This window comes from Bufo gargarizans, chromosome 3, assembly GCF_014858855.1.
Source record: "Bufo gargarizans isolate SCDJY-AF-19 chromosome 3, ASM1485885v1, whole genome shotgun sequence".
Taxonomy (NCBI): domain Eukaryota; kingdom Metazoa; phylum Chordata; class Amphibia; order Anura; family Bufonidae; genus Bufo; species Bufo gargarizans.
Window position 1 is genome coordinate 465,187,908 of NC_058082.1, and position 25,684 is coordinate 465,213,591.

Genomic DNA, 25,684 nt, shown 5'->3' on the forward strand with positions numbered 1-25,684 from the left:
TGAGTTACATCATAGGGATGTAAAATAATTCCCCACCCTACACCTTTATACGTACCTTTATCATCACTAATTATTATTTGGAGTCTGTATTTTTCTGATAGATTATGTTTATCTTATATTATATAAAAGATGGACTATTGATCGTCACTTGAACTATATATTGGGGAATTGATTTTTAACAAGGCATAATAAAGTGTATTGATTTTAAGGGTCTTTTGTTTTTTGCTGGAATTTGTTTTGAGATTTGATGACTCCGCTATAGGATATTGAATATCGGTAATTGCTGGACTTATAGTTACTACACTAGCAGACGATGATAAAAGAAAACATGGAAAATGCGTTTGAGCTGAAATTGACAAAGTATAAGCTGCTAGTGGTGCTTGGTCAATGATCACACAACCAAGGTGGTGCAGGGTTTATGTTGCGTTAGGGTCACATTAATACTGGGTGGCATCTCTCCTTGCTGTTTTACAGGCTGCCCCTCTGGCATGGTAATGGTCATACAGATGGTGGATACCCTTCTGTAGTATGTCATTACAAGCTCTTTGAACTTAGACCTGTATTTCAGCCAAGATGGTTGTTGGCTGCTGTGCATGATCAGTCGCCCATCCAGTCCCAGACATTTTCAATGGGCTGCTGGATACCCTGAAGATCATGTTGTGTAATGCGGAGAGCACTATAATGTCGGAAAACCACATCTCCTAAGTCAAAAAAGGCAGCAGGATTGGTCCTATGATGTCTTAAAGGCTGGTCAATGTTCCCTCCACGAATACTAGACACTTGTTGTTAATTCTGTGTGTCTCCACACCATGCATGATGGTAGTAGGCACTATACAACCCTCCTGTAATCTCTAAACCAGCCATCATTAGTAACATGGCAGAACCTGCTTTCATCACAGAACCTATTGTTTGCAATTCGGGGCATCTGTCTCATGCGCCTATTTTTGCCTTCTGGATCAAGTTTGCAGGATAAAAGTCCCTTTACTTGGGCCGACGAACATGGTAATCATCAGGAAGGAATGTTCCTAGATTCACTAGTTCCTGATAACTGCCCTCTGTAAAGGTGCTACCTATCACCCGATGAATGAGCAAATACTCTTATTGGGTGAAAGCACTGCAGATGCAGACCCCAAGATCATAGTTTCAGGGCAGCAGATTGTCCTATGTAAACAGCGATCTGCTGCCCTGAAACAAGGAAACCTGTATGGGGACAAGCTATCGCTAATCTCCATAAAGATAAGATGATTGCTTCATGTAAATGCAGCTCTCACTTCCCCTGATAAGCAGGTAATTATCAGGAACGATTTCCTGATAATTGCCTGCTCTTTCGGCCCATGTAAATGAGTATTAGGCCTCTTGCACACGAACATTGTGCATCCGTTCCATGCATTGGAGACCGCAAATTGCACGGCCAATGTCTGTGCGTCGGCCGGGACGGATCGAGACCCATTCAACTTGAATGGGTCTGTGATCTGTCCGAACCGCCAAAAAATAGAACAAGTTCTATTTTTTTGTGGTGCGAAGGCACGGACACAAACACCACGGAAGCACTCCGTAGTGCTTCCGCGGGGTTCTGATCCGTGCTTCCGTTCCGCATCTCTGTGATTGCGGACCCATTCAAGTGAATGGGTCCGCATCAGTGATGCGGAGTGCACATGGGTCGGTTCCCGTGTATTGCGGACCCGCCATCTGCGGGCTGCGATACTGCGGCAACACAACCTTCGTGTGCAAGAGGCCTTAGACTAACCATTAGGGCTCATGCACACGGATCCGCAAAAAATACGGATGACGTCCGTGTGCAGCTGGCCCCTAACAGAACGTACTATTATACTATCCTTGTCCGTAATGCGGACAATAATAGGACATGTTCTATTTTTTGGCGGAACGGAAATACGGACATACGGAAACGGACCCAATGAAATGAATGGTATAGGGTCCGCAAAAAAAAACAAAAAACAGAACCGACATGGAAAGAAAATACGTTCGTGTGCATGAGCCCTAAATCCCGTTTCCTGGAAGTCTCCATGACAGCACATCTTGAGACTGACTTCACCTGAAGGAACAAGAAAAATACAGAACTTTAAATCCCCATTCTTTCCTCCCCCTCTTGTGTATTTTTAATGGACCACCAGGGATATATGGGATAAATAAACTAATCAGAAAAAGGGTGGGAAACCATGTGCTGTCATGAAGACTTCCCGGAAACCAGATTACTGGTAAGCGTAATACTTATTTCCCTAGTCTACTGCATGACAACTCATCCTGACAACTAACAAAGGAAATAATTGGGGGGGGGGGGGGGGAATTATAGCACAGAGCAATGTCGGACTGGAGTGCCTAGGGCCCACCAATAAAACTTATTTTGAGGGCCCACCGTATGGATACATTCAAATTTTACCTGCTCACACAGATGCTACCAGAGGATTGCATATGGGGGTCCCCGCAGTAGTGCAGCCTAGTATCGGTAAATGTCAAATCCCGGTATTGAATCGATACCGGTACAAAAGTATCGATTGGGTATCGATAATTCGATACCCGAATACAACCATAGATAGGTCATCAGTATCTGATCGGTGTGGGTCCGAAACCCGGAACCCAGGGTGATGGTAGACTCCAATTCTATCTAATATACTTTTCTCATGTTGGTTATCCACTGATCGGATGTTACTTGTTCCCAGATGTTGACAAAGGACGAATGGTGTCATTGTTTTTAGGTCTCCCCCTTGTTGTGATTAAACAGGATTTTTTTCCCTTTCCTCCCTTGTCATAGCTCCCCGTTTTGCCTTGATCCTTTCTCTCTTCTTGCTGTCTTTTCCCCTGAAATCTATCATAAGAAACCCCCTCCCAAGACCTCCAAATATTTCCTCCTGCACAGAACTTAGTTTCTTTGGAATTTCCATCTGGATAGTAGCTCTGATTGCTTTGATTAGATTGTCTATATCACTCAAATTAAATAAAAAACCTTTTATATTTGTTTTCTGTGTCAGAAGAACCATACATTTTTTCACCCATATCTAAATCAGACAATTTGGGGTTTTCTGAATCAGAGTCACTATCCAAATTTTGATGTCCCTTAACAGAAACAGCAGGGGGTTTTCGGTGATGGCTAAATCTTGGGATGAAAGGCCAAATTGTACTTCCTCTCTGACCGAAAACTAATACTGTATCTTCCAGAAAACTCAATTACCTGGCTAAGGCAAAGATATACCAGTAAAGTAATGTGTACAAATTTGGTTCAATATTAGTGTGTAATATCTTCATACAAATGAATATGACCTATATGCTTTATAATAACCTACCTTGAGATTGTGAACCCACTGCTGAGGTGGGCAGAAGATATATTCTCCATACTTGGCCATTATCGGTCTATGTGCTCCACTGCAGAAAAAAAATAATTATTCAGCAAGTCCCTAAAAATAGCACAACGAAAACTAAATGTAAATTGGGCATGAAAGGTACACATACGGGTAAATATACACAGTAAATCAACCTCACACACAGTAAAACTCCAGTTAGAGGATACAAAAAGACAGGTTCATTGTATTAAAGGGGTTATCCAAGACTATTAAATGTCCCTCATATGCCGGGCCCCTCACAGGGAATATACTTACCTGGCTCCCCGTGCCGCTTCTGGTCCCCGCACCACCACTGATGCTTCTTCCCGTGCGCGGATGAAAAGGAAGGCGGGGACTGTGACGAGTCTCCCTACCTGTCACCACGATGCTAGGGGGGGCTCGTCACTGTCACCACCTGCCATGGGAGATGCAGCAGCGGCAGTTTGGGGACCAGGAGCGACGCAGGGACTGAGGTAGGTATATTCAGTGTGAGAGGGCCCGAGCATATGGGGGGCATTTAATAGTCTTGGATAAACCCTTTAAAGTATAAAATTACATTAAACCAAAGTATAAAGTCAGCCACTGGCACAATGGCTGTGGTTAAATGGATATGCCTGACAAAAGGTGAGTGGTCAGAGTGGAGGTGCCCATCCCAGCCCTAAAGTCTTGTATGCTGCTCCTGCAACCTGTAAAATCTGTGTGCATCAAGTCACTTCCTATACAGGTCCCTAGGTGGGTCATGCCCACCACTGCCCAGGACCCGAGCACATAGGAAGGCAGCAGGAGCCCGATCAGTGGGAACCACGTAAGTAAAGCTTTGGGGTCAAGATTGGCACCTTTTTTGCCTGAATTATCACTTTAAATTATAATAATGGGGGAGATAAGTATGACAAAATCCCACAAATTGTTTCTTACTTCTAGCATAATCTATTTCAGCAATGGCTAAACACGTTATACGCATTTCTCCTCCTCCTACTATAAATGTAGGCCAGTATTTTATGGCAAAACAGCGTGCCTTTAAGAAATGTAGTGCATTTTATAGTTTCTCCTTGCTCTGACTTTTAGAAAATATATACCAAATCTTGTCCATGCCGTGGATTCCATTTTTTCGGCTCTCAGTACTGTGGAGTTTGCTGCTGCTAGGTTTGCGTTTTTTTTATTTTTATTCTCAGACAACCCATCCAAGTCCCCTAGGAACCCTCTTATTATAGACAGCTATACTTACTTACCTGTTTGGTATGGCAGAGACGTAGACGATGGCAGTGTTCATGCACACGTGAGAGGAGTTCTACAAGAGAATAAGTAACACCATGATCCATCTAATCACAGCTTTCTTTGTAACACACCATGGATATTAACTCTGGTTAATACTAAACAGTAATCATTTGGTGAACTTCTGTTAATAGAAGAGCTATACACGTCTTAAAATTGCCACCTTAAGGGCTCATGCACACGACCATATGTATTTTGCAGTCTGCAAGACATGGATCCGCAAAAATAAACAGATGACATCTGTGTGACGTCCATGGTACATCTGTATTTTTTTTTTGCGGATCCATTGTAACAATGTCTGTCCTTATCCACAAAACAGCCAATTTTTTGGGGGGGGGCGGAATGGACATGCAGACATATGGACATGGAATGCACACGGAGTCATTTCCGTTTTTTTCAAACCCCATTGAAGGTGAATGGTTCCACATAGAGACCTGGAAAAAAAAAAATACATACGTGTGCATGAGCCCTGAGAGTACAACCACACTGGACATTTACGCTGTGGATTTGTCACCATAGATTTGCGTGCGACAAAATCCGCAGCATTTTGCAGTATCGGCAAAGTGACTGACATTTTAAGAAATCTCATCTGCACACTGGGAAAAAATAAATAATCTGCAGTGTAAACTGGCCTTCAGTGTGTATTGTAAATTTCCAGCATGTCAATTTATGCTGCGGTTTTCCACCATGGATTTAATTCTTTGCAATGCAGGAGGGTGAAATCCGCTGCAAATCTCCCATAAAATCCGCAGTAGAAATTCCATCCTATGGGGCAGTACTGTAAGGCCTCTTTCACACGGGCGAGTTTTCCGCACAGGTTCAATGCGTGAGGTGAACGCATTGCACCTGCACCGGACCCATTTATTTCTAAGGGGCTGTGCACATGAGCGTTATTTTCACGCATCACTTGCGTGTTGCGTGAAAATCGCAGCATGCTCTATATTGTGCGTATTTTCACGCAATGCAGGCCCAATAGAAGTGAATGGGGGTGCATGAAAATCGCAAGCATCCGCAAGCAAGTGCGGATGCGGTGCGAGTCTCACGCACGGTTGCTAGGAGACGATCGGGATGGGGACCCGATCATTATTATTTTCCCTTATAACATGGTTATAAGGGAAAATAATAGCATTCCTAATACAGAATGCTAAGTAAATTAGCCCCTTAAGGACATAGGACGTACCGGTACGCCCTATTTCCCGAGTCCTTAAGGACCAAGGACGTACCGGTACGTCCTGACTTTAAAATCGGCATTCCGGCGCCGCAGGGGTTAATTTGAACAGGATGCCGGCTGAAATCATTCAGCCGGCATCCTGTTAAAACGCCAGGGGGGGTCATGTGACCCCCCCGTGTCGGCGATCGCAGCAAACCGCAGGTCAATTCAGACCTGCAGTTTGCTGCGCTTTTTGCAGTTTCTGATCCCCGCGGATCAGAAACTTCTGAGTGCCTAAAATCAATATTGCGCACCCCCCCCTGCACCCCTGTATGATTTGATGGCGGCGGGTGGTGCAGGGGGGGTGTCGCAGGCAGTGGGGGCGTTGCGGGAGGCGGGCGGTGCGGCAGGCGGGATCGCGATCCCCCGCCCGCCTCCCATTGAATAATCGTTGGTGTACAGTGGGTATACCAGGGTGCCAGCACATTGCTGGCACCCTGGTATAAACGGCTGACATCGTTGATGCGATGTCAGCCGTTTAACCCTTTCCATACAGCGGTCCGTACGGACCGCTGTATGGAAAAGGTTAACAGTAAAAGGGAGCTCCCTCCCTCTCCGATCGGGGGGCTGCTGTGCCTTTGCAGCCCCCCGATGGGAGAGGGAGAGAGCCCCCCCAGAGCCCCGTCCTTACCCTTCCCCGTCTGCGCAGTTATGACCATAACTGAGCAGACGGGGAAGGTTCCCATGACAACAGGACGCCTTCTCAGGCGTCCTGCTGTCCATGGTGCTGAACAGATCTATGCTGAAAGCATAGATCTGTTCAGTGTAAGTAAAATACAGTTACAGATACCTATATAGGTTCTGTACTGTATTTTACAGACATCAGACCCACTGGATCTTCAAGAACCAAGTGGGTCTGAGTCAAAAAAAAAAAAAATAAGTGAAAAAAGTTAAGATAAAAAAAAAAACATTTATCACTGAATAAAAATTAAAAAAAATAAAATAAACTACACATATTAGGTATCGCCGCGTCCGTAACGACCTGATCTATAAAACGGTCATGTTACTTTCCCCGCACAGTGAACGCCATAAAAATAAAAAAATAAAAACTATGAGAAAATTGAAATTTTGCCCACCTTACTTCCCAAAAAAGGTAATAAAAGTGATCAAAAAAGTCGCATGTACGCCAAAATAGTACCAATCAAACCGTCATCTCATCCCGCAAAAAATTTGACCCTACTCAAGATAATCGCCCAAAAACTGAAAAAACTATGGCTCTTAGACTATGGAAACACTAAAACATCATTTTTTTTGTTTCAAAAATAAAATCATTGTGTAAAACCTACATAAATAAAAATAAAGTATACATATTAGGTATTGCCGCGTCCGTATCGACCGGCTCTATATAAATATCATATGACCTAACCCCTCAGGTGACCACCATAAAAAATAAAAATAATAAATTGTGCAAAAAAAGCAATTTTTTGCCATCTTACGTCACAAAAAGTGTAATAGCAAGCGATCAAAAAGTCATATGCACCCCAAAATAGTGCCAATCAAACTGTCATCTCATCCCGCAAAAAATTAGACCCTACTCAAGATAATCGCCCAAAAACTGAAAAAACTATGGCTCTCAGACTATGGAGACACTAAACAATTTTTTGGTTTTAAAAATGAAGTTATTGTATAAAACTTACATAAATAAAAAAAATTGTATACATATTAGGTATCGCTACGTCCGTGACAACCTGCTCTATAAAATTACCACATGATCTAACCTGTCAGATGAATGTTGTAAATAACAAAAAAAAAAACGTGCCAAAAAAGCTATTTCTTGTTACCTTGCCGCACAAAAAGTGTAATATAGAGCAACCAAAAATCATATCTACCCTGAACTAGTACCAACAATACTGCCACCCTATTCCGTACTTTCTAAAATGGGGTCACTTTTTTGGAGTTTCTACTCTAGGGGTGCATCAGGGGGGCTTCAAATGGGACATGGTGTCGAAAAACCAGTCCAGCAAAATCTGCCTTCCAAAAACCGTATGGCATTCCTTTCCTTCTGCGCCCTGCCGTGTGCCCGTACAGCGGTCTACAACCACATATGAGGTGTTTCTGTAAACTACAGAATCAGGGCCATAAATAATGAGTTTTGTTTGGCTGTTAACCCTTGCTTTGTAACTGGAAAAAAAATATTAAAATGGAAAATCTGCCAAAAAAGTGAAATTTTGAAATTGTATCTCTATTTTCCATTAAATCTTGTGCAACACCTAAAGGGTTAACAAAGTTTGTAAAATCAGTTTTGAATACCTTGAGGGGTGTAGTTTCTTAGATGGGGTCACTTTTATGGAGTTTCTACTCTAGGGGTGCATCAGGGGGCTTCAAATGGGACATGGTGTCAAAAAAACTGTCCAGCAAAATCTGGCTTCCAAAAACCATACAGCGTACCTTTCACTCTACGCCCCGCTGTGTGGCCGTACAGTAGTTTACGGCCACATATGGGGTGTTTCTGTAAACGGCAGAGTCAGGGCAATAAAGATACAGTCTTTTTTGGCTGTTAACCCTTGCTTTGTTAGTGGAAAAAATGGGTTAAAATTGAAAATTTGGCAAAAAAATGAAATTCTCAAATTTCATCCCCATTTGCCAATAACTCTTGTGCAACACCTAAAGGGTTAACGAAGTTTGTAAAATCAGTTTTGAATACCTTGAGGGGTGTAGTTTCTTAGATGGGGTCACTTTTATGGAGTTTCTACTCTAGGGGTGCATCAGGGGGCTTCAAATGGGACATGGTGTCAAAAAAACTGTCCAGCAAAATCTGGCTTCCAAAAACCATCCGGCGCACCTTTCACTCTACGCCCCGCTGTGTGGCCGTACAGTAGTTTACGGCCACATATGGGGTGTTTCTGTAAACGGCAGAGTCAGGGCAATAAAGATACAGTCTTTTTTGGCTGTTAACCCTTGCTTTGTTAGTGGAAAAAATGGGTTAAAATTGAAAATTAGGCAAAAAAATGAAATTCTCAAATTTCATCCCCATTTGCCAATAACTCTTGTGCAACACCTAAAGGGTTAACAGAGTTTGTAAAATCAGTTTTGAATACCTTGAGGGGTGTAGTTTATAGAATGGGGTCATTTTTGGGCGGTTTCTATTATGTAAGCCTTGCAAAGTGACTTCAGAGCTGTAGTGGTCCCTAAAAATTGGGTTTTTGTAAATTTCTGAAAAATTTCAAGATTTGCTTCTAAACTTCTAAGCCTTGTAACATCCCCAAAAAATAAAATATCATTCCCAAAATAATTCAAACATGAAGTAGACATATGGGGAATGTAAAGTCATCACAATTTTTGGGGGTATTACTATGTATTACAGAAGTAGAGAAACTGAAACTTTGAAATTTGCTAATTTTTCCAAATTTTTGGTAAATTAGGTATTTTATTATGCAAAAAAATTTATTTTTTTGACTTTATTTTACCAGTGTCATGAAGTACAATATGTGACGAAAAAACAATCTCAGAATGGCCTGTATAAGTAAAAGCGTTTTAAAGTTATCAGCACTTAAAGTGACACTGGTCAGATTTGCAAAAAATGGCCTGGTCCTTAAGGTGAAAATGAGCCTGGTCCTTAAGGGGTTAGGGATGGAGGGGTTAAAAAAAAAATATATATTTAAAAATTAAAACTAACCTCAGCCGCTTCTCTTCTTTCTTGTTCTTTGATGACCTGGGAGGAAAAGGACCTTTGGTGATGGACCATGTGATGAGCGCAGTGACGTCATCAAATGGTCCTTTTCTCCCAGGTCATCAAAGAAGAAGAAAGAAGAGAAGTCGGGCTGCGCGAACAAGTGGCTGAGGTGAGTTTAATTATTTTTTTAACCCCTCCATCCCTCATTTACTTAGCATTCTGTATTAAGAATGCTATTATTTTATCTTATAACCATGTTATAAGGGAAAATAATAAAATCTACAGAACACCTAACCCAAAGCAGAACTTCAGTGAAGAAGTCCAGGTTTAGGTCTGGGTACCACATGCCGATTTTTCTCACAATCGTGCAAAACGTATTAAAACAGTTTTGCTGTGCAAGCATAGAAAAAAAAAAATACACATTAAAATGTGCATGGAAAATGTGCTTAAAATACACTGCTGTGTGCATGTGGCCTTATGGTATCCCCATACATGGCAGGTCCCCTGTGGATTCGCTGCAATGGGAAAATGTTGCAGTGCGCTTGCCAGAACTCCAAATTATGTGGGTTCTGTAAAAAAAAAAAAAAAGGGGTGTAATCTCCAACCTAAATCGAAGGAGTGTATTGGTTAAGTGAAAAAACAAGTTCTAAAAAAATTGGAATGGATCCGGTAACATAACTGAAGTGTACAATATGCAATTGAAATGCACAGATTATGTTGCTATCCAAGTGACATAGGTTATAAAAACATGTCACTCAGGGAAAAAAATATATGAAAAAAATAAATAAATAAATCAGTCATGTGCAAGGGTCCTTTGCTGCAAGGTCATTTACTACAGTTTTTCAATGTAGTTTTGTCTGAAAAAATAACCTGCCATGAAATCAAGCGGCCCTTTAATGATGGCATCACAAACATTTACTACCATGTACAGACACACCGACAGATGGAGAATGCAAACGAAAATTACAACAATTTCATTACCACAAGCAGAAGACATCCAGCACAGCAAATCAAGAGTTAGATTTTCTGCTGTTTGCAGAAATGAATGTGTCCAATTAATGACTGACAATCTGGAAAATCATTGGCAGGAATATAACACTAATGAGTGAAAATCGTATCCAGCTCTTACCTCCTGCTCATACCGGGAAGAAATACTAGGGAGGACCTGCTCAACAGAAGAGCAAGAAAATAAGTACAAACAGTAAAGCATCGAGTGGCAGTAATAATTAGGAGCACGAGAGTGCACTTGTCATGCAGGACCCTACCAGGCGGTATACAGAAATGCATGCAACATAGGGGTACATGGAGATAGCCACGTGTGAATCACAGTAAAATTTGTGGGATTACTGTGACCTCAATGTTTCCTTAAGGGAAACGAGATGATGACCATGAGGGAAACTGGGACAGATCCTGTCTGAAGCTACATTCACCATCGAAAATGGACAAACTATTAGTTTTTTTTTACTTTATTTCTCAACCCCAACAGTATGTATAAGGTCCCCCCCCATAGTGGCACCCAGCAGTAATAAGGTCCCTGATAGTGCTCCCCAGCAGTGATAAGTTGATGTTAAAAAAAATATATTAAATAAATTACTCACCTCATCCACCTGCACGCTGAAAGGCAGTGGCTCCTCTCTTGATGCTGAAGGACCTGAGCTCCCAGCATCATGACATCACCATGTGCAGGTCCTTCAGCACCACGAGAGGAGCGACTGCCTCTGTGCGTGCAAGTAGATAAAGGTCATTTTTGGCAATTTTTTGCATCCTAAAATGCAATTTTCTACTAGTGTACCTGTTTATAAAGGCCGTTAGACAGGTGCATTTATGTCTAACGGCCATTAAAGATAGACCCATTGATTTCAATGGGGTCTGTCTGTCCATGAAAACAGCCAAAAATTGGACATGTCCTTTTTTGGGGGGGACAGCGGTTATTCACTGGCCTTTAAAAAAAAAAAAAAATGCCCATGTGAATAGCCGCATTGGCTTCAATTGGTTCTAAAAACGGCAGTGTAACACTGTCATGTGAATGTAGCCTTAGACAGTGTAAACTTAGGCAGTCTAAAGATGCACCAATTTTATCACAGTGGCTCACATTTCCTCCAACAATCGAAAAAACACACTGATAAATAAATTCTGTAGGAGGACTTTTGAAGGACCAAAAATTAAACAAAGCAAAAGCAGAGCGCGGATCCAGCATTGTGGCTCCCGACCCTGCTGTTCTCACTCAGATTACTGCTGTAGTCAAGCACTGGCCTCAGCAGTCACATGTTAAACTGCTCCCGACTGCTGAAACTCTGCAGTGATGTGACGTTGTTGCTCACTTGGCCACTGAGGTCACTGATTGACTGTGGTGGTCATGTGAGTGGGAACAGCAAATCATTACTTCAGGTAAAGTGGGGACCGGAAACAGTGTGGACAGGACCCCCTTAGATTCTGCTTGGTTTTGATTTTTGGTCAGATGACCCCTTTAATCCTCTGTTTTGGATGAGGAAATTACATTATAAGGAACACATGTGAATGGAGATATTCTATGTATAATGTCTGGAATTAAAGGGGCTGTTCCATGAAACCTATTCTGCATTTTCAAACCAGCATCTGGATCTGAATACTTTTGTAATTGTATGCAAGTAAAACCAGTGAGTTATTCAATAAAATGTGTCTATATAGCCATACCGACAATTTGTTCTTTACCTTATTTCTTGTCCACCTCACTGAGGTGGTCATACACACTCAGTTTAAATCTTCTTTCTTCTGTTAGAAGCCGTGTCAGTTACAGGGAAAGAGCTACAGCAGAAAACAATAATTACTCTTATCAGTAATAGTTATTTTTGAAACCCATGACGGCACCCATGCGACTAGGGCCTCCCATCCAGAACAGGAAAGAGGAGGCGTGCCAACCACCAAGAACAAAAATGTATTTATTTATTTTTTGGGGAGGGAAATTTTTTAGGGTGCTGTCATGGGTTTCAAAAACAATTACCGGTAAGAGTAATTATTATTTTCCCCTCACCTATGCGAGAATAAACTGTAAAAATAAATAATTTAGGGTCGGGGCTACAGCTTGTAGCACTTTTCTCCCAAAGGCTGCATCTGAGTCAAGATACAGTCTGTAATGTCTAAAAAAAAGGTATGGGGAGAGCTCCAAGTAGGAGCTCTGCATATCTGGGCCAGAGAAGCATCCACCCAAGAGGCCGCCACAGCTATAGTGGAATTAACTCCGAAGGAGGAGTCAGGCTAAGGGAAGAATAAGCCAGGGATATAGAATTCTTAACCCATCTAACAATAACACTAGTAGAGACTTTGCAACCTCTAGCTCTACACAAAAACTGAATAAGGAGATTCTCATCTATTCTCCAAGATGATGTGGAGTCTAGGTACAAAACTAAACATCTTCTGACATCAAGGCAATGGAATCTTTCTTCCAACAGATTGGTTGGATTTGGACAGAAGGAGGGTAGAATCACATCCTGACTTCTATGAAAATCGGAGACCACCTTAGGCTGAAAGGTTGGAAGCGGTCTAATAATCACCTTGTCCTCTAAAATGGTAGTATAGGGAGGGAAGGCAGAGAAAGCCTGAATTTCTGAAACCCATCTAGCAGATGTTATAGCTAAAAGGAAGGCCATTTTGAAAGTAAGCATTTTAATAGAAATCTCAGTTAATGGTTCAAACGGGTTTTGTGATAGGGCCGAAAGGACAGTATTCAAATCCCAGGGGGAGACAAGGGTCTTAAAGAAGGGTGCATTCTTGATGCTGCCGACAAGAATCTTTTAATCCATTGATGATCTGCTAATCTGGAATCAAAGAAATAACTTAAAGCAGCTACTTGGACTTTTAATGTAGATGCTTTAAGATTCCTGTCTAGCCCTGCTTGCGAAAACTCTAGGATCTTTGGTATTTCAGTAGACTTAAAAGGGGTCTGGGCTATGTCCTAAGAAGGCTGAAAAAACATTCCAAACTTTGTTATATTTTCTTGAGGTAACCACCTTCCTACTCTTCAGCATAGTGGAGACTAATTTGGCGGATAATCCCCTTCTAGACCAAACTTCCCTTTCAAAATCCACACCGAAAGATGGAGAATTTCTGGGCTGGGATGGACTAGCAGACCCTGGTAAAGAAGATCCTCCTTCAACGGAAGGGTCCACGGAGGCTCTACTACCATCCTTAGCAGACTGGAGTACCAGGACCTCTTTGGCCACATTGGAGCTATCAGGAAAACCGAGGCCCCCTCTCTTTCTATTTTCTTCAGTACCTGGGGAATAAGGCAAAATGGAGGGAAGGCATACCCCAATTCCTGGCTCCAGTCCTGTGCTAACCCGTCTATTGCTAACGGGCCGTCCAAATGGTTGAGGGAAAAGAACCCCTCTAATTTTCTGTTGGCTCCTGAGGCAAAAAGGTCCACTGTGGGAAGACCATACCTCTGGACTATTTGCAAAAAATTTTTATTTGTTTAGACACTATTCTCCTTGTTTTAAGGAGGCTCGACTTAGACAGTCTGCTATGACATTCTCCTTCCCCTTCAGATGCACTGCTGACAGAAAAAGCCTTCTCTCCTCCTCTATATAAAACATCTTCTGGCATAGACGGTTTATGTAGGCCACTGCTGTAGAATTGTCGGAATAGAAGACAATCTTCCTGTGTTTTACCTCTGGTATAGACAACTTCAGCGTCATCTCTACTGCCTTTAACTCCTTGAAATTGGAGGATGCTTTCCTCGTGTTCAAGTCCCATCTCCCCTGCCAACACCTTTTCTGAGAGTGGGCCCCCCAACAGCTGGCATTTGTGGTAATTATAGTTGGGTCTAGAAATGTCCATGGAACCCCTGCGGATAGATTCTCTGGAATTGTTCACCACAATAGGGAGAGTCTTGTCTTTGAAGAAAGGTGGAAACTCTGATCCAAGGAATAAGGGGAGCCATCCCATGACTTTAGGATGTTTGCCTGAAGCTCTCTGGAGTAGATCTGTGCATAAGGTACTGCTAGAATCGCTGATGTCATCTGCCCGAGTGCCGCCATTGCTTCCCTGAAAGTACACTGGTAAAAAAGGAAGACTGACCCATACTTGTTCCCTGATCGACTCCTTCCTTGGAAGCGGAAGAAAACTTCTTTACAGACGGGAGTAGAGCTGAATTCCTAAGAAAATGCAAACTTGAGAAGGAATCAGGTATGATTTTTTCCAGTTTATTTTCCATCCTAGATTTTTCAAAGTAGAGCAGAGGAATTTTATATCTTTTTCTAGTTTCTCTTTTGACTGAGAGACTATTAAAAAATCGTCCCGATAGGGCACTAGCGTAATTCCAGACACTTACAAAGGAAGCATGGATTGGAACATGGTAATATGCATCTTCCAGATCCAACCTTGCCATCCAGCAATCCTTGAAGAGGTATAACGTCACACGGCGCAAATGACCATCCACAGGTCACCAGAATCAGGAATTAACTATTTTTATTGCAGCAATACAACGCGTTTCAGGGAATCACTCCCCTTCATCAGGTACAAAAAGGCTGCACACATTTTGTACCTGATGAAGGGGAGTGATTCCCCGAAAAGCGTTGTATTGCTGCAATAAAAATAGTTAATTCCTGATTCTGGTAACCTGTGGATGGTCATTTGCGCCGTGGGACGTTATACCTCTGCAACTATACACCTTCTTGGGGATTCCAGGCATCTCCGATAAGAGCTCTTCTTTTCCTGTGGCTGCAGACCTCCACTATCCAGATTTTTCAGGACCCTTCTGATGAGCATCCATTAGAGTTGTGCCTAACATTAGCACAACCTTACAAGGTGAGCCTTCCAATTTATTTATCATTTTCCTGTATACGCAGAATTACCCTATGGTGCTCACATCTGTTTAATTACAGTACAAACCAAGCCTGCCTATTGAATCCAGCAATACTGGAAGAGGAGATCTACAGTTGATTTTATCGTCTCCATACGAAATTTTGGGTAGACCAGAGATTTGTTTAATTTATTTTTAGATTTAAAATCACTTTGAATGTTCCATTTGGTTTCTTCACCAGAATTAGAGGGCAATAAAACCCTTTGTACCCCTCTGTTTTGGGAACCGGGCAAACTACCCCTTTGTCCACGAGGGAGAAAACTTCTAACTCAAAAGCATTTCCTCTTTCTGGATTTTTGGGGCACGCTGTCTGGGCAAAAAAATCTGGTGTATGAGAAAGGAATTCCAGCCGGAGTTCTATCACATTTAGGATCCATTTGTTCTGAGAAATGGACCTCCAGGCTGGGAGAAACTGAGATACTCTTCCCCCCACCTGAGATCTGACGTTATTGTTGTTTGTCTTTTGGTCTATTGTTCTGGGGCTTGAACAAAAAAAAAAAAAAAAAAAAAAAACAGATCTGTTATGAAATTTCTCAGTCTCTCCTGTCACTCTGCCTACCACTTTGTCTTTAGAAAAATGGCCTGGGATTTACAGTAGTTTTCTGGGGAACTGGGAAACCCCTCCTTTTATCTGATGCCCTCTCTAGGACGTCATCAAGCGAGGAACCAAACAGCCTAGAACCCTCACATGGAAGAGAGCAGAGTCTAGACTTAGAACTCTGATCTCCCGGCCACGATTTAAGCCAGATAGCCCGTCTAGCTGCGTTACACATTGCAGCTGCTCTGGCAGAAACGCAGATCGCATCAGTAGAAGCGTCCGGCAGGAAGTCTGCGGCTTTAGAAAATGTAGGGAGGGAAGATAGTAATTCCTCTCTAGGTATTTTGTCCTTAATATGAGACTCCAGTTGATCTAACCATAGCCTTAAGGACCTGGAGACCCAAGAGGTGGCAATGGCCGGCCTAAGACTTGTTAAAGCAGACTCCCAAGCACATCTAAGATAAACGTCTGCTTTTTTATCTAAAGGACCTCCTAAGCAGCCTAAATTATCGAACGGTAGAGCCGATTTTTTGGCTATGTTAGCTACCGCGGCATCTACCGTAAGGGCTCTGTCCCAGACGCCCGCTACAGACTCCTCAAATGGATATTTTCTTTTTACAGAATTGGGAATTAAAAATTTTCTATCAGGATTTTTCCATTCTTTTCTGATAAGGGCTTCCATATTTTTATGAACAGAGAAAACTATGACTTTTAGGGCCAAGACCCTCAAAAACCTGGTCAGCAGTAGATTTAGGTTGTTTTATATCCTCTAATTGCATGGTGGCTTTAACGGATTTAAGTAAAGGCTCGGTATCATCTGGTGGAAAAATAGCCCTCCCGGCTGAATCCTCATCTGAAGAGAAGAAATCATCTGATAAGGCCTGGACGGATTCTCTATCCTCGTCCTCCCCAGAAAAATCTGAATCAGAGTCCTTATTATACGTAGACCTTTCTGGAGACCCTGGGCGACTCCGACCGAGTGATTTAATAGAAGATTTAACTTCTGACTGTACCAAGGCCTTAATATTTCTAGATAAGCTGTGAGACTCCTCCATAACCAACTTATCTATACATGCTTGACATAGTGGTTTAACATAAGAGGCTGCTAAAACTACTCCAAAACCTGCACATTGTTTATGTTTAGTCTTTCCAGATGATTTCTTTGGTGTTTTTGCCATCTACAACAATAAAGCAAAAACAACATCCAAAATTAATTAGGAGAGGATAAATCTCACCAATAGTAGAGTCAAGCTTCCCCACTCCTCAGGACCAATACCGGGCTTGTGGGCCTCGAAGCGTCCTGCATCACCTGGTTCCGACATGCTGGTGAAAATCCAGATCCTGCACCGCACTGTGTGCACACAAAACTGGCTGCCTTCTCCTGCTGCCAATTTATCAAACGCACCTTGGTTCCTTTTAACCCCTAGGCCCAAAAATGCCTAATCCAATACATGAGGATGCCCACACTTTACAGCCCGGCGCCGGAAATGACATCAATGAGCCGGAAGGGGCTTCAGAACGCAAGAGAAGCGTGCGCCGCCATATTGGAAGCGGGACGCCGGGCACCCTGTTGCAATGGACCGGGAGCCGCCTGAACGCGGCCACAGCAGCTCCCCAATGAGGCTTTGGAAAAGGCAGGAAGAAGAGCAGGCTCAGGCAGCTGCTCCCAAGGAGACTGACGCCGCCAGGGATAGGTCCCTTTACGGCAGGCATGTCCAAACTGCAGCCCTCCAGCTGTTTCCCAAGGTGAAAACCAAAGCAACGGTAGGAGCCAGAGCTCCTCAGGTACCTCCTATCCGGAGGACAGGAAACCTGAACTGAGGTTTATCTCTTGAGGTTTCCTGTCCTGGATGGAAGGTCCTAGTCGCATGGGTGCCGTCATGGGTGAGGGGAAAAAACATGCATCCTGACAAAGGGACACCCCAAGAGCTCCCAGTCTGAAAAGAATCTAGCAAAACTATTGGTGCAGTATATAGAGAGACCTCAGGATACATGTGAGGTACAGGGCTGGTTCTAGCTTTGTTAGAGTTTGTCATGTAGTGTATGATGTCTGATTTTCATTTTTTACATCATTCGTGGCATAACCCCCTTTAAGTGAAAAGCAAACTGTTTACCTGATGGGACAGAGGAATATAATCTTCAGTGCAAGTATAGACATCTTCATCCGGCAGGTCCATCTGTATATCAGACTATAAAAAAAAAAAAAAGTGTAAAGCAAGTGAATGAGAAGCAGGGTGGATAAAAATCAATTATTAAAAAAAAAAAAAAAAAGGATTTTTTTTTTATTTAAATCGGATTTTTTAATATAAAGTGCTTTTGGAGGAAAATATATTACCATCCAAAGGTTATTTCATTATGAAATAAAGATTACTTTTTTAATTATGTAGAATAAGGCTGTATATGTTTAATTTTGAGTTAAATTCCATTAATCCATTCAGTGTCATGCTTTTCCAGAGGTTTTTGTAAGATTACTGGGCAGTTTCTCTGCCTACAAGATATTATCACAGATGCTTGGTTTAATTTTGGAGTTCTCAAAACTGAATTTATAACATGAAAAGAGTTGAGAAAAAGATCTTAATCCTAACTTCTACAAACCTATAAATACAGAATCAACCCTTTCAGTGCTAAGTTTAAAGTTCAGTGAATATAATATAAACAATATTTTTCTGATTGTTTGGAGTGGAATAGATCTGCACAAGAAGAAAGTGAAACTAAGTGTAAGGAGGAAAAGGCAAGCAGACAAGGAGTACTACAAAATGAAAGTGAAACTTTCTGAGCACAGTACTGCACAGCCACAGACAGACAAGTCTTTGGATATTTTTGTGTGTATGACCTGAGGTTTATCACATTCTTTCCTTGGAGGAAAAAAAACTATAATGGCAGCAGGCCGTAAAAGAGACCCAGTTTGGCAATATTTTAATGAAGTTCCTTTACCTATCTGTAAGGGCCCTTTCACACTTGGGTTCTTTTCTTCTGGCATAGAGTTCCGTCGTCGGGGCTCTATGCCGGAAGAATCCTGATCAGTTTTATCCTAATGCATTCTGAATGGAGAGAAATCCGTTCAGGATGCATCAGGATGTCTTCAGTTCAGGACCGGAACGTTTTTTTGGTCGGAGAAAATACCGCAGCATGCTGCGCTTTTTGCTCCGGCCAAAAATCCTGAACACTTGCCGCAAGGCCGGATCCGGAATTAATGCCCATTGAAAGGCATTGATCCGGATCTGGCCTTAAGCTAAACGTCGTTTCGGGGCATTGCCGGATCCGACGTTTCGCTTTTTCTGAATGGTTACCATGGCTGCCGGGACGCTAAAGTCCTGGCAGCCATGGTAAAGTGTAGTGGGGAGCGGGGGAGCAGTATACTTACCGTCCGTGCGGCTCCCGGGGCGCTCCAGAGTGACGTCAGGGCACCCCAAGCGCATGGATCACGTGATTGCATGGCACGTCATCCATGCGCATGGGGCGCTCTGACGTCATTCTGGAACGCCCCGGGAGCCGCACGGACGGTAAGTATACCGCTCCCCGCTCCTACTATGGCAACCAGGACTTTAATAGCGTCCTGGCTGCCATAGTAACACTGAAAGCATTTTGAAGACGGATCCGTCTTCAAATGCTTTCAGTTCACTTGCGTTTTTCCGGATCCGGCGTGTAATTCCGGCAAATGGAGTACACGCCGGATCCGGACAACGCAAGTGTGAAAGAGGCCTAAGGCAGGCATGCGTGCAAAATGCAAACACTACAACAAAGAAATGCAAGGCCTGGTGGCCCGAATGAGGCAACATCATGAGATGTGCTGTGATGAAGATGACCAAAGAAACACATTTTTCTCCTTCCTAAGTACAACAGAAAAATTGTCCAAATATGAATCTTTATGTAAAAAACTATGATTTAAATCAAGTCTTACTGACTTAAATCGGTTTGATTTAAATCAAATCCACCCTGATGAGAACAGACTGGATATGGAGAAGAACTCTGCTGGTTGCATTACTGTGTGAGCTGGAACATCTGTCCATCACTATAGTTTCCATGACCAAGAAACTTCCATGTGGCTGCCCCAGGGCGTGCCAAACCAGTTATCGCAAACTCCCAGAACGTCTGTGGAAATGTACACAGCGCTGTACCCGCTCCCTGATTGGGTCTGCTCCAACACAGAGACATTCTGCAGGTTCAGATCATGTCACATCAATGACATGCCTGGAAAAGGAGAAAGTCTGCAGCTTTCCTCCTCGCCATATGAGAAGCACAGAAATGACAGCTTTAGGGGTATTTCAGACTGACGCATTTCTGCCCTGTCCATGAAAGTGGTTAGGGAATCCAATACGAATGGGGCTTTGTTGAAGAAAACATATAGTGGACAGACTGGTCATCGATGTAACTCAAAGCTGGAACCTGCTAAAGACAAATGACTCAGAGTAGGGTCAGAGGGATGAACACCACGCCAGCATGCAGCTGCTGACAGTAAAGTGTCTGGACAGTGTGCAGCCGTGCTGACTATTGAAATGGTCAAACAGCGGTTTTCCAAATCCACTTAAAAGCTGCAGTGGCGTGGCTCTCAGCTGCATCATGGGCGTACCCTAATGCCCCCAGCTCTATTACAACAGCACGCCAAGCGGATAATGCCATGCAGAGCGATGTGAACTACCAGGTCATATATAGGCTGCCAGGTTCAGGCTTTGATCAAGTTTTTTCATGCAGTTTAAAACTACATGCATACGGTGCATATTACGTGTGGATTTCTGAGTGGAAATTTTGCAGCGTAAGTACAGTACCGGCTAAGTAGATCATAGAGGGCGCGCAATTTTCTGCATTGAAATTGACCTGTGGGGTGGATTTTAAAATCAGTAGCACGTAAACTGTGCAGAGTTTACCCTTTGCAATGCAAAAGCACGAGATCTGGTGCAAATTCCCAAAAAAACAGCAAGTTACACATGCAAAGTTTTTGGGCAGAAACACAGTAAATTCAGTTTCAAAGAGGACCTTTCACTAGAATAAAAAATCTAAACTAACTATACAGACATGGAGAGCGGCGCCCAGGGATCCCCCTGCACTTACTGTTATACCTGGGCGCCGCTCCGTTCTCCCGTTATAGCCTCCGGTATCTTCACAGTTAGGCTCCACCCAGGGGAACCTGCCGGCGCCTCCTTCTCCCATGCTGCAGCGCTGGCCAATCGCAGCGCTCAGCTCATAGCCTGAGAGGCTTTTTTCTCTCTCAGGCTATGAGCTGAGCCCTGTGATTGGCCAGCGCTACAGCATGGGAGAATGAGCCGACGGCAGGTTCCCCTGGGTGGAGCCTAACTATGAAGATACCGGAGGCTATAACGGGAGAACGGAGCGGCGCCCAGGTATAACAGTAAGTGCAGGGGGGTCCCTGGGCGCCGCTCTCCATGTCTGTATAGTTAGTTTAGATTTTTTATTCTAGTGAAAGGTCCTCTTTAAGGGCTCATGCACACAACAGGTTTTTTTCTGTTTCCATTCAGTTTTTTTACAGGTCCATATGTGGAACCATTTCAATGGGTCTGCAAAAAATGACTACGTCTGCATTCCGTTTCCGTATGTCCATATAGAACATGTCCTATTCTTGTCCATATTGGGGACAAGGTCAGGCACTGTTAGAATTAAGGATGAGCGAACCAACTTTGGATGAAACATCCAAAGTCAATTTGCATAAAACTTTGTTTCAATACTGTACGGAGCGAGCGCTCCGTGCAGTATTAGAATGTATTGGCTCCTATGAGCTGAAGTTATTACCTTGCGAAGTCTCGCAAGACTTTGCATAATAATTTGATAAATTGATTTCTACTGTAAAAAAAACATTTCCCGAACTCGGGTTCAGCTCCAAGGTACCACTTGGAACTGAACCAGAGTTCAGGAAATGTTTTTTTTTATTCTGCGAAAATTGATTTCTCCAAAGACTTTAATGGGAAATAAATCAGCAATGGAACCCACATCAAAATCTGCATGAACCTAAAAACATGCACATGCAGATTTCAGGGCAGAGTTTTTGGGCATGTGTGAAGGATATGCCCCCATTGTCTTAGAGGTGCGGGTCCCACAGCCGGGACCAGCAGCCATATCGAGAACGGAGCAGGGAAAGTGGTGGAGGGCACACTGAACATGCTCAGCCGCCCTCCATTCATTTTCTATGGGGCTGCCAAAAATAGCTTAGCGCTGGCTCGGCCATTTCCGTCAGGCCCATATTAGTGAATGGGAGCGGTGGCCGGTCATGCGTGGTGTGCTCCCATTCACTTCTATGGGGAGCGCGCTTGATGGTGGCCGGACCGGAGTCCTCCAACCACCACCCTGCAGGGCTCCGTTCCCAATATAGGTGTGGGTACCAGCGCTTGGACCCGCACCTATGAGACAATGGGGGCATAGTCTAGCGATATGCCCCTATTGTCTGTGATAAGAAAACCCCTTTAAGTTAAAACCTGGTGTGGATTGTAAAGGGAAAGCTAGTATAGGGTTAGGTACACATCTGCGGCTGAGGCTCCCGTAGGAGCATCTGTAACATATCCCAACAAAAAGAAGGGAAAAAAAAAATACCAATGTGAGCTGCAGAACTGCGGGAACTTTAACAAAAACGAATGGACCCCATTATAGTCAAAGGGATCAATCACATAAGGACGGTGTCTGGGGCATGCCAGACCTGGTGCTTCTGCATAATTATATATATTTTTTTTACTTTTTCTGTAGCCTTAACGGTCCGATTATTGGATAAACTTTATAATGTCCATATTCTCCTAAATATTCCAAACGTCACAATCAAGTAGCAATGCCGGATGATCTGACGGATAAGTATATGACACAGTTCATGACGTTAGTCAGAAAACCCCTTTAAAGTTCCATCATCACAGGGAGAAAAAAAAAAAATCTCTGCAGATTTTGCCACAGATCTGGAAAAAAAATCCACAGCGAAATCAACATGTTTTCTGTGTGGACTGGATGCAGATGTTGCAGTGGATTTCACCCTGTGCATTGCTAAGGCTGAGCGTACATCTGCGGCTAAAATTACAATATTCGGTTCCAGCATTGGAACTGAACGCAGGAATCGTTAGGTTCGACATATGCCAGACACAGCCAGCGCCCGACAGATCCCATTCATTATAGCAGGGTCTGTCAGGTTTCTGCCATGAAGACCAGCATTCTAGCAGAGAATATACCGCTGAGACCAGTGAATGGTTGCTGCGGTGCACAGATGGGATGATGCATGAAAGTCTAGCTTTCCTAACAAAGGTTACACTAGAAAAGTGCATTATTTATTAATAAAAGCGCCATAAATTCCATGAAAAGGGGCACACATACATAATACAAAACAATGCAATCAGCATGAACAAGATGTCATACTCTACAATATAGTGACAACTGGAGAAATCTGATGAGAAATTCCACTGCTGCAGCCAAGCAGTCTGCTGTGGAATTGTTATTTAAGCAATTCCCTAATATGCACTGGTAAAGTTACTGCTCAGGATAGCTGTGCACTAGTGGAGGGGAACAGGCAGCTCAGGGCAGTGACCGAGCACTCACCGGGGCGTCGTCACACGTAGCGCCGGCTGCTGGAGGAGGAGGCCGGCTTAGGAGCAGAGCGGACACCGCACACAGCCACCACATCCCGCACCCGAGCCGCACTACATCCTGGAGACTCGGCCCGCACTCAGCGTCAGCGCAAGTCTCAGGCTTCCAGCGCGTCTCAGCCAATCAGCGAGGGCTTAGCACAGAGGCGCATTACTATTGGCCATTACCTTCAGCTATGCCACGCCCCCCGCCGGCTTTGTGTACAGGGGCCGTAGACGCAGAGATTCGGGGGATTTAGGCCCGAAAAGTTCTGTCCGGCGGCAGGCTTAACCCCTTAATGCCCTGCGGGCGTGCTTCTGTTCACTTCAAGAGCCAAAACGTTAACTTTATCAGTGGTTGGAGGCCTGTTTTCTCTATTTCTAATGGCACATTTTTGGTACATATCATTTATTAGCTTTTTTTTTGGTGAGGGCAATTCCACCATTGTTTTTGGCCGCTTTCAGAGGAGCGTATTGAAATCCGTCAGTATTCCGGCTCAGGGTCCTGATGATGTACCATCAGTATTGTCATTAGGATTGCTTCAGGATTTACATCCGGATTTCTTCCTTCCTTCATTATTTAGGCACTACGCAGACTAATGTGCGTATTTGGAATACCTTACATCACTCAAAGTGCAAGACCAAGCGATCAAAAAGGCGTATGCCCCCCAAAATAGTACCAATTTAACTGTTACCTCATCCCACAAAAAATGAGCCCCTACCTAAGACAATCGCAAAAAAAAATACATATATATATATATATATATATATATGGCTCTCAGACTATGGAGACACTAAAACAATTTTTGGTTTTTGTTTAAAAAATGCTTTAATTGTGTTAAATGTAAAGAAAATAAAAAAGTAGACATATTAGGTATCGCCGCGTCCATAACAACCTGCTTTATAACAATACCACATGACCTAACCCCTCAGGTGAACACCGTAAAAAAGGTAAAATAAAAACGGTGTCAAAAAATAATTTTTTTTGTCACCTTACATCACAAAAAGTGTAATAGCAAGCGATCAAAAAGTCATATGCACCCCAAAATAGTGCCAATCAAACCGTCATCTCATCCTGCAAAAATGATACCCTACCTAAGACAATTGCCCAAAAAATAAAATATGGCTCTCAGACTATGGAGACACTAAAACATAATTTATTTATTTTTTCTTCAAAAATGCTGTTATTGTGTAAAACTTAAATAAATAAAAAGTATACATATTAGGTATTGCTATGTCTTTAACGACCTGCTTATAAAAATATCACATGATTTAACCCCACAGGTGAACACCGTAAAAAAAAAAAAATGTCAAAAAAGCCTTTTTTTGTCACCTTACATCACAAAAAGTGTAATAGCAAGCGATCAAAAAGTCATATGCACCACAAAATAGTGCCAATCAAACCGTCATCTCATACCGAAAAAAATGAGCCCCTACCTAAGACAATAAAAAACTAAAAAAACTATGGCTTTCAGAATATGGAGACACTAAAACATAATGATAAAAAAAAAAAAATGCTTTGTTATGTAAAACTGAAACAAGTCATATTTGGTATTGTCGCGTCTGTAACAACCTGCTCCATAAAAATACCACATGATCTAACCTGTCAGATGAACATTGTAAATAGCAAAAAATAAAAATAGTGCCAAAACAGCTATTTTTTGTTACCTTGCCTCGCAAAAAGTGTAATATAGAGCAACCAAAAATCATATGTACCCTAAAATAGTACCAACAAAACTGCCACCTTATCCCGTAGTTTCCAAAATGGGGTCACTTTTTAGGAGTTTCTACTCTAGGGGTGCATCAGTGGGTCTTCAAATGTGACATGGCAACTTAAAATGATCCCAGTAAATCTGCCAGTAATCTGCCCTCCAAAAACCATATTTCCTTCTGTACCCTGCCATGTGCCCGTACAGCAGTTTATGACCACATATGGGATGTTTCTATAAACTACAGAATCAGGGCAATAAATATTGAGTTTTGTTTGGCTGTTAACCATTGCTAAGTGGGTTTTGCTTCTAAATTTCTAAGCCTTCTAACGTCCCAAAAAAAGAAAATGTACAAAATGATCCAAACATGAAGAACACATATGGGAAATGTAAAGTAATAACTATTTTAGGAGGTATCAGTAGTATAACTTGTCCAGCTTTCGTCAAACGCAAAGTGACAGGTGGCCACGCCCCTTTCCATCCCATAACCCCACCCACAATCCCACCCAACCACGCCTAAACTACCGCCCATTCAAATCCCCTTTTATTCTTTTAGATCCGATAAAGCATCAGTAATTCAATTAAGTTTAATATGTTTAAAAATAAAATGATATTAAGCTT

At 42.8% G+C, this 25,684-nt stretch overlaps 1 protein-coding gene across 2 annotated transcripts in view; it reads right to left on the minus strand.

Annotated features, from left to right (window-relative positions):
- TP53I13 (tumor protein p53 inducible protein 13) overlaps positions 1-23,448 on the minus strand; it is a 41,747-nt gene extending 18,299 nt beyond the window's left edge. Inside the window, exons 1-5 of one of the 2 annotated variants that reach the window (XM_044286698.1) lie at positions 23,329-23,448; positions 17,922-17,996; positions 10,560-10,595; positions 4,565-4,623; positions 3,300-3,378 (exon numbers count right to left, since the gene is read on the minus strand). In XM_044286698.1, the coding sequence (XP_044142633.1) occupies positions 3,300-3,378; positions 4,565-4,623; positions 10,560-10,595; positions 17,922-17,996; positions 23,329-23,412 (333 nt within the window). In that variant the 5' untranslated portion in view covers positions 23,413-23,448. The remainder of the gene's footprint in view (positions 1-3,299; positions 3,379-4,564; positions 4,624-10,559; positions 10,596-17,921; positions 17,997-23,328) is intronic. The other variant, XM_044286699.1, reaches the window with a different exon arrangement.
- Between the last annotated feature and the right edge of the window lie 2,236 nt (positions 23,449-25,684).